The 14,039-nt window shown below is 44.7% G+C and overlaps 1 protein-coding gene across 1 annotated transcript in view; it reads right to left on the reverse strand.

Moving 5' to 3' along the window:
• Window positions 1-10,562, reverse strand: part of CRLS1 (cardiolipin synthase 1) — a 47,242-nt gene extending 36,680 nt beyond the window's left edge. The window contains exon 1 of the mRNA XM_033937252.1: window positions 9,955-10,562. Coding sequence (XP_033793143.1) covers window positions 9,955-10,410 — 456 coding nt within the window. The 5' untranslated portion in view covers window positions 10,411-10,562. The remainder of the gene's footprint in view (window positions 1-9,954) is intronic.
• Window positions 10,563-14,039: the final 3,477 nt, after the last annotated feature.

The raw sequence follows: 14,039 nt of genomic DNA on the forward strand, positions 1-14,039 counted from the left end.
AAGAGGAGGCCGATCTTCGGGCACCAGCACCAAGCACAGGACATGCCGGTGCCCAGATGAGGGTAAGAAGCGGCGTGGGGGGGGGGGGGTGCCGGATTGTTGCAGGGGGATGCCGGATCATGGCGGGGGGTGCAATGCTGGTTCTCGTGGGGGGGGGGGGAACGCATCAAAGCGAGTTTCCATTATTTCCTATGGGGAAACTCGCTTTGATAAACAAGCATTTTGGATTACGAGCATGCTCCTGGAACAGATTATGCTCGTAATCCAAGGTACCACTGTATGTATTATGTATACTGTGTGTGTGTGTGTGTGTGCATGGAGTAGGTTTTAACGGAGATTTTGGCAGTTGGAACCCAAGCACAGTACCGGGTAGAGCTTTGGATTCTTGCCCAGAAATAGCTAAGAAGAAAAAATTTAAATTGAATCAGATTGGGCAGACTGGATGGACCATTCGGGTCTTTATCTGTCGTCATCAACTATGTTACTCATTTGCATGTACGGCTCAGATCGGGTGTGGGAGGAAAGTTAGTGAACCAGATTGGGGTCGCAAAGTGGTCAGAACACGATCGGTGTCCTTAGTGAATCTAGCCCTATGTACTTCTGGTGGCAGACCTTTCCTGAAGGCTTTATGCTGGCTGCCAGATATAATTCAAGGTACTATCAAAAGCACATCAATTGTTATATTGTGATGCTCCTGTGGTTTTGAAGCAGATGTTATTTATATATCATCCTCCTCGCACGTTGAGATCAGAGACAGGGATGAAACTTTGTATGTCAGAGTATCATAGGGTACATTATAAGATCTTGCACAAAATTAAGTTCTTTTTCTTGTATAGCTCCACTATGGTGGAATGTTGTTTCAGGTTTACTAGGGATGTGTTCTTCTCAGAGCAATTTTGAAAAATTGTTGAAGACACATCTGCTTCTGCAGGCATTCGGGCTTTTCTCGATGGAGGCTATTGGATTCTATTAAGTTATCGAAGAGTGATGAGTTTAAGAATTTGTTAGTATATATGTTTTGATCCTGGAGTATGTATGTCCTCGTACACTAGCTACAACGCATGGGACAAACGCGCGCTGACAATCGCACGCAGGATTTATACATGCCGGATTAAAACAGTTACAGCAAGCGCTCTGAGGGGGAGTGTGTGGGGGGGGGTGAAACCCCCCCATTACCGAGGAAACTGCCGTTTTACCTTGTTTTGGGGGGTAATCGGCAGTTTCCTCTGTAATGGGGGGGTTCCCACCTCCCAACGGGAACGCGAACACTTCTAAGTTTAGTGGGGGTTCCCCCCACCCCCTCAGAGCACTTACAGTAACTGTTTTAATCCAGCGCGCCATTGTCAATGCGCGTTTGTCCCGCGCAGTTATGATGGGTCACCTATGTCCTCTGATCTAGAAATCTCATCATAAACCACATCACAACCTAGTTGAAAATTGTGATATAGAAGAAAAATGATATAGAAAATTGAATGAATAAATAAATGTGTGGTATAGTATGGTATTATTGTAATTGACATAGGTATATGTGAAATGTCTATTTTAAAATAAATAAATCCAGTCTTCTCAGAACTAGTACAGCTTACTAATAAAAACTACAATAAAACATGCATTGGGACTTTAAAGGGCATCTGTTCCCTTTTCCCTTCTCTGATTTTGATCTAGGAAGATAAGCAGCACAATTATCCATATGCCCTTTACTTAGGGGGAATTCATGAAAGGGTGTTAAGCGCATTAGCAATGCCCTTTCATGAATTCCCCCTTTAACTCGTTTCAAAAGCAGTGGTCCATATTAGGCAAACATGTTTTCACTTACCTTAAACCAATTCAAAATAAACCAAGAACTACACAAGTATAATCCACTTTAATCACTAACCAATGGAGGAGCAGTGCTGTAGGCCAAAAACCTGGGGAAATGGACTTGGGGCTAGATTCACTAAGCTCACCGATCGTGTCCCGACCAGTTTGCGAGCCTTCTCCGCCCCCGACCCGATCCACTAACTTTCTGCCCGATCCTATCCGCACATGCAAATGTGGGGAAATGCATGCACAAGTAGGAAGGCAGCAACACCAACTGGGCTGGCGATCCAATAAGAAGCGACTGCTGAGGACCAGTCGCTCACATCCTTGCCGACTGGCTTGCTCTCTGCCGTCCTGAAATCCTGGCTCTGCAGCCCTGAAACCATCAAAATAAAAAACATCTCCCTTGTGCAAAAAGTACCCTGCTCTCTGCCACCCTGTGTTTTTAACCCGTGGTTTTAAAGCGGGGCTGCACTATGACATGTTCTGCTTAGTTTTCCAGTCTGGCTGCAAAGCATGTTCAGTTTTATTGAAATGATCCTTATGGGGCCAGTGAATGCAGCCACCCACCCCCCTTTTATTTTGACTTCAAGCTTGTGTGGAGAGCAAGTGCATGCGTGGATCACAACTCCAGGCAGAGAGGATGATCTGCACATGTGTCTCGATCGCTTGTGGGCGTGTGTCCGATCAGATCATTTGCATGGCAACTCTTTAGTGAATCGGTTGCCTGGCAAGACTCGGACACGGATCGCCCTCCCCCCCCACCCCAGGAAAAAAAAAAAAAAAGAGTGCGGTTCCTTGTGACCCTGGGCAAGTCACTAAACCTTCCAATGCTCCAGCTACAAAAATAGATTGCAAGCTGTCACAGCTGCATATTCTACCAATATTTATCAGCAAGTAGGTGGGCAGACTTGGGCAGAGGCCCTTTTCTGCCGTCATCTTCTATGTTTCTATTAAGAGAAAATGGTATAAGAATGTGGGATCACTTCAAGGAAGAAATTAAGGGGTGGGTCATTAGAGTGGGCAGACTTTTTGGGCCGTGGCCCTTTTCTGCCGTCATCTTCTATGTTTCTATTAAGAGTATACTTGAGCTACTAGTGAATTATTCCAACAGAACAACAGTGTCTCAAATTTTATTAACCTGTACTTGAACTGTTTAAGCAGCATCCACAATAATTACTAGAAATACACACTATCCCAGAGAAGGGGTGCACAAACCTAACAATGCCTGTGCTCTCCTACCCCCTCAGACTATACACCTCTGGCCCCTCTCTCCTGATGCATTTGCATCCTGTCTCCATCTACCTTGTCTCACTCTGTTGCTCTTAAAACTCCCAGCCCTTCTCTCTACACTTCTCCCTCCATATTCACAGTTTCAGCATTCACGGTTTCGATTATTCACGGTTTTTATCTTGCTGGCTCCTCCCCCAAATTACATCAGCTTGCGTAGAGAAATCACTGATTCCCAGCACTTTCTTCACCGTGTTTTGCCTCTCCTTCAGGAACAGGCCAGTTCTCCCACCATGTTATTCGCGGTTTCACCATATTCACAATGGTTTTTAATAGAAAACAGCAAATAACATATAAAAAAGTTATTCGCGGTTTTTCAGTATTTGCGGTTCTATTAATCCCCTATCACAGTGAATATAGAGGGAGAAGTGTACAGAGAGCATACAATGATTTCACTGTTCCTGATTTTCAACCCAGAAAGTACAACAAATTTGTTTTAGAATCCTCCCCTCTTCCCCCCCTAATTCCTTTGTCAGCAAGAGGACAGTAGGCTGCCTTCTGAATATCCACAGCTGGCCTTCGGTCTTGATGACATTTGCCACCTGCTCAGAAAGGAATACAGAGGAGATAGTTGCTAGGATTCTGCCAATTGAAGAAACACCTCCTACATTCTCCAACTGCTGGCAAACTTTTACTTTGCAGGCCCCCACAGTTTTGTAATTCCAAGGCCCACATACAATGACAAGGGCATGGGTAGACACCCTCTCCTATTTTGTATACCAGTACGCTAGGTTTGTGCATGTAGAAACATACGTATGCACCAGTAAGGTACAAATTTAAAAAAAAAAAAAAAAACTGAAATATTTTTACTTCGTATTTCAGTGCTATGTATTTTACAAGTCGTCCCCCTTCCTTCCCACAACAGCACTTTCATATGTAACTGGGCACTATCCAAGGAGTCTGCTTCTAAGATGGTCAAACAAGTCCTGCAGGAGGAGATTGGGCCCCTCAGTCAGTTTAGAGCCCCATAGGGGTTTAGAGCAGGGATCTCAAAGTCCCTCCTTGAGGGCTGCAATCCAGTCAGGTTTTCAGGATTTCCCCAATGAATATGCATTGAAAGCAGTGCATGCACATAGATCTCATGCATATTCATTGGGGAAATCCTGAAAACCCGACTGGATTGCGGCCCTCAAGGAGGGACTTTGAGACCCCTGGTTTAGATACTCCCAGCTGAAGGCCCATTGTGAGGGCCAAATGCTGCAGGGGAGATGTCCCAGTCATCTCCGAGAAGTCGTGGGGGAAGAATCACAGTTTGAAACCTCAGAGATTACAAGCAACCCAGGGCACAGGAGTATGTACTTGTACTAAGCCACTGTGTTTGGGCTGCCTACATGCTATTGCTCCAGTGGCCAAGGAACAATTATCCAGCTCAGGGAGCCGAGTTGAGATCTGAGAGATGGCTGTAGAGTTTTACTAAGAGCCAAGAACACAGATTTAACAATTAAACACAAGGAAGGTCAGGAAGCCAAACCAAGAAACACAGTTTGAGAGAGAATGGTCTGGATTCTGTAACCAGCGCTGTTGTCGGCGACCGCCTTAAAAGCAGCCGCCAATCGCATGCCAATCAAGTGATGGCGCCAGGTACAGAATTGTGCCTCCGACAAAGACAGGTGCCAAAAATGTAAGTCAAGGTTTCCCAGGCCTACATTTCTGGTGCCTACCTTTGATGTGAATTGCACCTCCGTAAGTGCTTTAGGCCATCTAATGCCACTCCTGGCATTAGCTATGCCCACTGTGACATTAGGCGGCCAAAAGCGCCTATAGAGATGTGATTCCGGCACATATTATTTTGGTACCGGCAGATACCTTGAAACTCAGTTAAAAACGTAGTTTGAATGGCAGGGGTGGGGGGGGTTGATTTTTTTTTTACCGAGCTTGGGTGTCTACTGGCACCGAGCCAATATGTCCCTCCTTTCCCTCCCTCCAACTTTGTCAATGATCTCCTGTCACTTTTTCCTATTGCTGCTAAGCTACCTTTTCTTTGGCTCAAATAGTCCAGTGCCCATTTCTACCTTCTGTGGGATATAATGGGGAATAATATTTTTAATTTTTGTAAGGAATTGAACAGTACTACTTCTCCATTCCCCTTTAGTTCAATCCCTGACCAAAAGCCCCTCTCAATACCAGAGCTGCCAAGAGAAGGTAAGTTTTAAAAGGGAGATTTTCAGTTCATGGGATTCCATGCTTCCATAACCTCATTCCCTTTTCCCATCCTTCTAATAGAATACCTTATTTATCCCTCTGACTGCAAGGTTGGAAGAAAAGAGCAGATACCCAAAACTGATTCAGCTCAGTTAGCAATATAATACATTCCTATCCAGTGATTCTTGGGCTGACTCAGTTGTGGGGAGCAGCTGATAGTTTTCTGATTTTTGAAGGCATGGTTCAAATCTATATCTTTTCTTTATTTGTTCTTGATTTTATTTCTTCCTAGTTTCACCTCTCTTGCTACTTCCATCTCTCCAACCTGAACCTCTTCTCAGAACCCTTTTCTGAGCCCCCTGCTCTTTGAACCCCACAGTTCCTCTCCCTGACCTCATCTGTTTTTCTTTTTTTAGTTCATCCCTCACCCACTTATCTTTGTATCATGGCCCATGCCTCCCACCTTGCATCCACTTTAGCTCTGTTGTCCCTTTCATGCATCTTCCCTCAGCCGTTCTTCCCCTCACAACCTATCCCTTCTAGCTCTCAGTACCTGTGCTACTCTCTGCATTGTCATTTTTTTCCCAGAGCCTACCTCAGCACTTCTCCTACTCCCTATGGCAGATCTAAAGCAGGAAGACTGTGTAACCTACACATAAAAACAGCCTTACTGGATCAGACCAATGGTCCATCAAGCCCAGTAGCCTGTTCTCACAGTGGCCAATCCAGGTCACCGGTCAAAACCCAAGGAATAGCAATATTCCATGCTACCAATCCAAAGCAAGCAGTGGCTTTCCCCATGTCTTTCTCAATAGGAGACTATGGACTTTCCCTCCAGGAACTTATCCAAACCTTTCTTAAAACCAGCTACGCTATCTGCTCTTACCACATCCTCTGGCAATGCGTTTCAGAGCTTAACTATTCTAAACTAAACTAAACCTTAGGTTTGTATACCGCATCCTCTCCACAATCGTAGAGCTCGGCATGGTTTACAGGAATTGGGAGAGAAAGGAACTCCAATGAAGGTTAAAGGATATTTTCCAAGTGAAAAAAATGTCCTCCTGTTGGTTTTAAAAGTATTTCCCTGTAACTTCATCGAGTGTCCCCTAGTCTTTGTAATTTCTGACGGTGTGAAAAATCGATCCACTTAGTCAGATATTCCTTAACCAGCCAATAGGCTGCAGGAGAAGGTGGGGCTAGTAGAAGTCACCAAACTTCTGTTCTGCTTTTCTCTGCGACCTATGGCTGGCTAAAAAAATGTCTTCACCAATGGTGTCTCCTAAGCTACTGGTTCTGCTTCCTTTGAAGATCCTTTTCTGACCACCAAGGTGGTCCCTAGCATCTGAAAACTATGATTTGGATTATTCGTCACATCACTTTGCATTTGCCCACATTAAATTTCATCTGCCATTTGGATACCCATTCTTTCAGTTTCCTAAGTTCTTCCTAAGGTCACAGTCTGCATGCTTTTTAACAACTTTGAACAGTTTAGTGTCATCTGCAAATTTAATCACCTCACTCGTAGTTCCAATTTCTAGAACATTTTTTATAAGTAAGTTAAATAGCACCAGCACCACAATTTACCCTCCTCTACTGATAAAAATGGCCATTCAACCCTATCTTGTTTTCTCTCCAATAACCAGTTCTTAATCCACAATTGAACATTGCCTCCTATCCGGTGAATCTTTAATTTTCTCAGGAGCCTCATGAGGAATTGTGTCAAAAGCCTTCTGGAAATCTAGATACAATATCGTCAACTGTCTCGCCTTTATCCACACGTTTATTCACACCTTCAAGGAAGTCAAGCAAATTAGTGAGGCAAGATCTCCTATATTGACTCATTCTCATTACTCTCAACCGGTGTGTGAGCACCCCTGAAGTGCGTCACACAGAGCCAGCATACAAGCAGAGGAGCGGTTGCAGTTGTGTGCAGGCACAGTGTAAAAGATGGTTTGCTGGAATCCCCGGGATCTGCCAGATCTTTAATAGTCAACAATGGGGCAAAAAACCTCTCTAAAAAAATCGAGAGTGGAGTGATTAAAATGAGGAGCATGAGGAGCAGAGCATCAAGACTTATGTAGCCACCTCCCCTGCCAATGGGTTGGGTTTCTTGCAACTGAGGAAGAGAGGGGACAGGGAGCTGCTAGATCAGTGGTCTCAAACTCAAACCCTTTGCAGGGCCACATTTTGGATTTGTAGGTACTTGGAGGGCCTCAGAAAAAATAGTTAATGTCTTATTAAAGAAATGACAATTTTGCTTGAGGTAAAACTCATTATAGTTTATAAATCTTTCCTTTTGGCTAAGTCTTAATAATAATATTGTAATTTATAGCTAAAGAGACATATGATCAAGAAACTTTTATTTTAATTTTGTGATTATGATAAACATACTGAGGGCCTCAAAATAGTACCTGGTGGATCATATGTGGCCCTTGGGCCACAGGTTTGAGACCACTGTGCTAGATCATAAAGGGGATGGGTAGCAAGAGAAGACATGGAGCTGCTGGACCATAGGGGTAAAAGGAGAGATGTAGATACTGATCTGCCAAGTATGGGTGGAGAAAAAGATGCTGGGCTACAGAGCTGGACGAAAGGAGAAGAAGGAAGAGATACTGGGCATGGTGCAAACATATGAGAGACCAATGAGGGTTGCCAAGGTGATGAGTGAGAAGAGGATGGAGAGTATAGAAGGGTAAAAAAATGTAGGAAAAGTGGGTAAAAGAGAAGGAAATAGGAAACCAGGGAAGGAGTAAGACAGGAGAGCTAGGAGTGAGAGGAGGATATGGAAAGTTAATCGGTAAGTGAAATATTGATGGAGGACTGGTGTGAAAGGGTGAAATTTGAACAAGCAAATAGAAAAGGAGGAAATATGTTACACACATTAGGAGAGAAAATAGAAGAAAATAAGGAAGACGTTAAGGCAGGGAGTGATTTGAGGCCTCAAAGCACAGAACTCTGGCATTGCATCAGCAATTCTAAATTACCAGGTGAAGCTCAACATTAACAACATGCAAATTATATGCTCACTGTTAGTGTTGAGTATCGGCAGTAAAAAGGGCACAAGAGCAGAACAATAGGTAAGGCGCTTGCGCGCAGGCCCAAAAAAGTGTATGGCTGTCATCTCCAGAGCTCTAAACAAGACAGAAGCAGCAAAGAGTTGCAGATGAAGCCTCTTGCTATGGCAGTAGTTTGGAAGGTTTTATTTTTCTTTTGTTCCATGCAGAACTTCGGACACATCTGTTACATGCACATAGCTTTTAAAAATCCTTGCAGACTTTGAAACTAAGCCATTCATGTTACCACAGCAGGAAAATTTTGTATGCTAAATGGTAGGCATTCTTCTATTGTGCATTGCACAGAATGCTCATTTTAATACTAATAAGATCATTGTAACGCATTTGCATAGGATTCTTGGTGGCTTCCACCGCAAACGGTAAAAGCCACACAGAACCCTTTTGTGCATGAAAGACTGAAATAATTGAATGCCAGACTAGCTACAGCTAATTTAAATCAAACATTTCAGGTCCGGTAAGCTTTGAGCATTTGGCCAAAAGATGTGGGGATGGTCTAAAAGAAAGTGTATGGTATGCACAGATTAAGTCGGGAAGGGGAACTAAAGGACTGGCTGGGAGGTTGTATAGATTGTATAGGTTGTATAGATAAGGTTGTATAGATAGGTTGTATAGATAAGCCAGGGTGGCCTGAAAGGCATAACATAAATAGGGTGTAGATGGGCTGGAAGTAGGATGGTAAACTGGAGAGTTGGGAAAGAAGAGAGACTGGTGGAAGCAGAGTTACACCTAGTTTCTTTTGAGGGGGGGATTAAGGGGGATAGGACTCAATATGATTTTTCAATATAGTTTACACCAGTGGTTCCCAACCCTGTCCAGGAGGAACACCAGGCCAATTGGGTTTTCAGGCTAGCCCTAATGAATATGCATGAAGCAAATTTGCATGCCTATCACTTCCATCATATGCAAATCTCTCTCATGCATATTCATTAGGGCTAGCCTGAAAACCCGATTGGCCTGGTGTTCCTCCAGGACAGGGTTGGGAATCACTGGTTTACACAATGAAAGCAGTATACATGGGGCAATGAAGGGTTAAGTAACTTGCCCAGGGTCACAAGCAGCTGTGATGGGAATCAAACTAACAACTTCAAGGTCCTGAGGCAGCTGCTCTAACCACTAGGCCACTCCTCTGCAAGTCCTCCCTGTGTGGCACCAGCTGCTGTGTTCTTCATCTAAAGACAATCTGACCAGTCGTGTTGATAACCCACCAGGCTTAATTTCCTTTATATGGGCTTAATAATGTGAAGCAAATTGAGCCCCCTCCCCTAATCATCTGGCTTCTGTGCATTAGAAGCTACTGACTGCAAGAGAAAAGTTGCCTCTTATTTTTATAGGGGATTTTTATCATTACTTTCTGTGCAACAAAATGGAATACTCCAAGGAATTTACAGTAGGTAGTAGTTATACAGCGCAGCCTGTTGTAATATAAAGCAGTTACTGTACCTCTTCCCAAGTTTGGCCAAACTAGTCTTTAGTGGAGGGACACAATCCCATGTCTGGAGAAGAACCTTAAAGCAGCCCTGCTTTCTGACAATACTTCTTGATTATTTTAGACCTGGCTACCAACTTAAGCCCGGCTATTAGCGATATAACCCTCCACTAAGCAAAGTCAGGAGCTCCTGGAGCATTGGTCGCCGCGCCACCTTCATACCAGCTCTGAGAAGCGGCGATCGCTGTGGATCCGCTTCACGGGCTTCTCGCTCCTCCTCAAGCGCTCGGGCAGACTCCGCTCTTTCAGTCCCGGGACGAACTCGATAGAGCCCCATTGCCGCTGCCCGGAGATTCCCGGCTCCCAGCGCCCAGGAAGATGCAGGGCCCGACAGAGAAGCACGCGAGCGGAAAGCGAAGGCTTCCTGGGCAAAGCGATCACCTTCCAGGCTGGAGACCAGCAGGGCCGCCCCCAACGCTCCTCGCAGCCCAGAGCGTCCTCGATTGATCGCTGGGGGAGGGCGGCAGCCGCCGTTCTCGGGCCGCAGCAGGATCCAGGCTCGTGGCGCACTGACATCACTCCCCAGCCGCGCGCTTCTCCCGGCCGGTTCGTGGCTGCCTGTCTCCGCGCGCCCTTTAACATAACAAAGGAGCCTCGGCCCACGAGGGAGGCCAGCATGCTGCTGCTGCGCGCACGCCCCGCCGAAAACGTCACTGTGTTCAGTAGCTCGTTCTCTCTGTATAGTTTGGAAGGGGGGGAGGGGCGGAAAACTAGGGTTCAGGTCACATCCTAAGCTCAGCGTCGGCGCGAGAAGCACGTAAAGCGAGCCAGGTGGGGAGATTCTTAAAGGAACACGCTCGCCTTTTATTTCCGTCGCTGTTTGCACGCTTGCCTCCGGTTTTGCAAAGCCGCTCTAGCGGTTGCCGCGTGCAAAAGCCCTTTAAATTCCTTTGGGATTCGGGGCAGTTATCGGGCTTTGTAAAAAAAGAGTGTTGGTTTATGAGTGATTCTCAAACTGGGCTCCTCAATATATTAGAATTAGATTACAGGATCTTGTGTATGAACATACTGTAAATGTGTTTTTTGAGGTGTCCTCAGTATATGGAAAAAAATGTTTTAGGGGGCTCAACCTCGGTAAAGTTTAGGAAACGATGATCTGTTCTAGACTAACGATGTCATAGTCAGGGAGGGAGGCCTCAACTAATAAATGATAACAAGGAATATATTTATAACAACTGCTTTTACATACAAGCAGCAGCGAGACCTACCGCAACCACCAAGAGCCCACAGACCCGATCCTGCCAGGAGTGTGAACTCCTCCCCCTGCAGTCCATTGGAGAGATCAATCTACCTGCTTTAAATATCAGCAGCAGTGGAGATCAACTGCTTTTACACCTAAGCAGCAACGAGACCAGCCACAACCACCGAGAGCACACAGACCCGATCCTACCAAGAGTGTGAACTCTTCCCCCCATGCAATCCGCTAAGAAGATCGACTGTCGGCTCCGGGCGGCTTTCCCGCAGAGGAGAGAATCCTGCATTCACCGTGGGCCTCATCTGGGGCAGCCTCCTTGGAGCGGCTGGGGCACGGGCAGTGTGTCTGGGAGGGAATGCATGGATGGGAGAACATCGCAGGGGAGGAGACATAGGCATCCTGGGACTGTCTGCCAAGTCTCTTCCCTGAAGAAGCCCTTTCTGGAAACGTCAATCGCTCCTCCTAAACTTACTTGCTCCACTTCATCACTGACGCTGAAACCGTGGATTGAAGACAAAGTTTTATTTTATTTTTCTTTCCAGCTTATGATTTATCTTTAATCTTATCTATTGTTTTGCCTTTTGTCTTTGTTTTGTTCTATTTCTATCATTTAAATTTCTCCAGAATTCTACTGTTCAACGGCTCCCCCTTCTGCTTCTATTCCTTTCTCTCCTCTCTTCTACCTTCCAAAGTATTTAGATCAATGCTGTCTTGTTAAAATGTTTATTTTATTTTTATTTTTCCTCTAACTCTACTTTTCACTTCTCTATTACCCTCCAGGTACTTTAGTTAGATTGTGAGCCTTCGGGACAGTAAGGGAATTTTTCAAGTACCTTTCTTATTTCTAATCTTAATGTATATTTTCTGTAAACCGCTTAGAACCTAACGGATGTAGCGGTATATAAGAAATAAATTACATTACATTACATTATAAACAGTAATTAATGCAGATTTTTGTGGTACCTAAAGCCAGAACCAATATTTTAGCACCTATAGGCATCACAGAAGGCAAAAATCTGCCCTTGCAGTTCAGAGCCCAAACGTTGGAATAGGGTTACCATATTTTTCAAGTTCAATAGGACACATGGGCCCAACCATGGCTCTTCCCACCCCCAATTTCATTCCCACACAAGCTGAACCACCTTGTCTCCTTTCTTTCCGTCTTGACCGTGTTGAGTTTTAGGTGACTGCAAGACAGAGTCGGGTTTGGATTACTGTAGAGATTTCTGGTGGTGTAGAGAGGTAGATCTGGGAGTCATCAGCATAGAGATGATTATGAAAACCATGGGAGGAGATAATAATAATAACAGCTTATATACTGCAATACCGTGAAGTTCTATGCGGTTTACAAAGATTAAGCAAAGGTACAAATTGATTGACTTTAAGAGGGGAGGAAGAAAGAGGGTTAATAGGACGGGAAATCCATTTTTGAAGAGAGAGTGATCAATAGAACAAGTTAATCACTATAGAGGGGAGAGAGAAGAGAGGATCAGTTGTCTAGATACTTTAGGAACAGGTGTGTTTTCAGACGTTTCCTAAATTCCTCATAAGTAATGGGCGAAAGCAATTGTTGTAGGTCTTTACCCCATGATGCTGCTTGGTGCGAGAGAAGATGTTCATGGTGTTTTTTCAATTTACAACCTCTCACTGGGGGGGAAACGAAGTTGGAATGTGAGCTTCTCTTGTGTCTGTTGGCTGAGAAGACGAAAAGGTCAGTTATATATTTAGGGGCAAGTCCGTGTAGTGCTTTGAAGCAGAAGCAGGCAAATTTAAACTTTACGCGTGCCTCCATTGGCAGCCAATGCAGCTGCCGGTAGTAGGGTGTCACGTGGTCAAACTTCCTCAGCCCAAAGATCAGTTTGACCGCTGCATTTTGCATCAATTGTAAACGCTGCATGTTCTTTTGGGAAATTGCTAAATAGGCGATGTTACAGTAGTCAAGTAGACTCAGTACGAGGGATTGGACTAGGGTTCTGAATGCCGCTGTATCGAAATAAGCTTTAATGGATCTGAGTTTCCAGAGAATGAAAAATCCCTTTCTGATCAAGGAGTCCACCTGGTCTCTCATGGTTAGGCACTGATCCAAAGTACACCTAGTATCTTTATGGTAGGTTGGATAGGGTAATTACGATTATTGATGCATAGTGGTGATTTGGTGTCAAGCGGCTGTGACGAAGCAACGAAGAAAGTTGTCTTTTCTGAATTAAGTTTGAGCCTAAAGGTTGTCATCTAGTGCTCCATCACGTTTATGGCTTCTGAAGCTTTAGAAATAGTTTCAGAGATAGAATTAACGAATGGGATGATGATCGTAAAATCATCTGCATAACTAAATAGTTTTATCCCTAACTGGGTTAGCTGCGTGCCTAGTGAGGAATACGAAGGGAATGAGTATAGATGGAGGACAGAGGTCCCAGAACAGAGTCCTGGAGTACTCTGATCGATAATGGGAGAGCAGTGGAGGAGGATCCACCACTTCATACACTAAAGGTGTGATGTGAGACATTGGAAGAGAACAGGGCCCTGGAATCCAAGTGAGGACAGCATGTCAAGAAGGCAGTGGTCTGTAGTGTCAAAAGCAGTGGATATAGTGGCCTTTGGATCTGGCCAGGAAGGTCATTGGAGACTTTGGCAAGGGCAGTTTCAATAGAGTATAGGGGCCAAAAATCTGATTGGAGTGGGTTAGAGATGATAGAAAGTCCAGGCAGAGGTGAACAGCACATTTGAGTAGCTTGGATAAGAAGGGGGATGAGAGAGATTGGCTGATAGTTGGCAGGGTAGGTAGGGTCCAGTGAAGGTTTTTTAAGAAGCAGACTTTTGGAAAATAGAAGACTGGGCATCCAAATGGCAGATGAAATGTAGTGTGGAAAAATGCAAAGTGATGCATATTGGGAAAAATATCCCAAATCATAGGTACAGCACCTGATGCTAGGGTCCAACCTTGGCAGTCAGCTCCCAAGAAAAAAGATCTAGGTGTCATTGTATAAAAAATATTTATCTTCTGCCCAGTGTGCGGCAGCAGCTGAAAAAGCAAACAGGATGCCAGGAATTATTA

Source organism: Geotrypetes seraphini, chromosome 3 (genome assembly GCF_902459505.1).
Source record: "Geotrypetes seraphini chromosome 3, aGeoSer1.1, whole genome shotgun sequence".
NCBI lineage: Eukaryota > Metazoa > Chordata > Amphibia > Gymnophiona > Dermophiidae > Geotrypetes > Geotrypetes seraphini.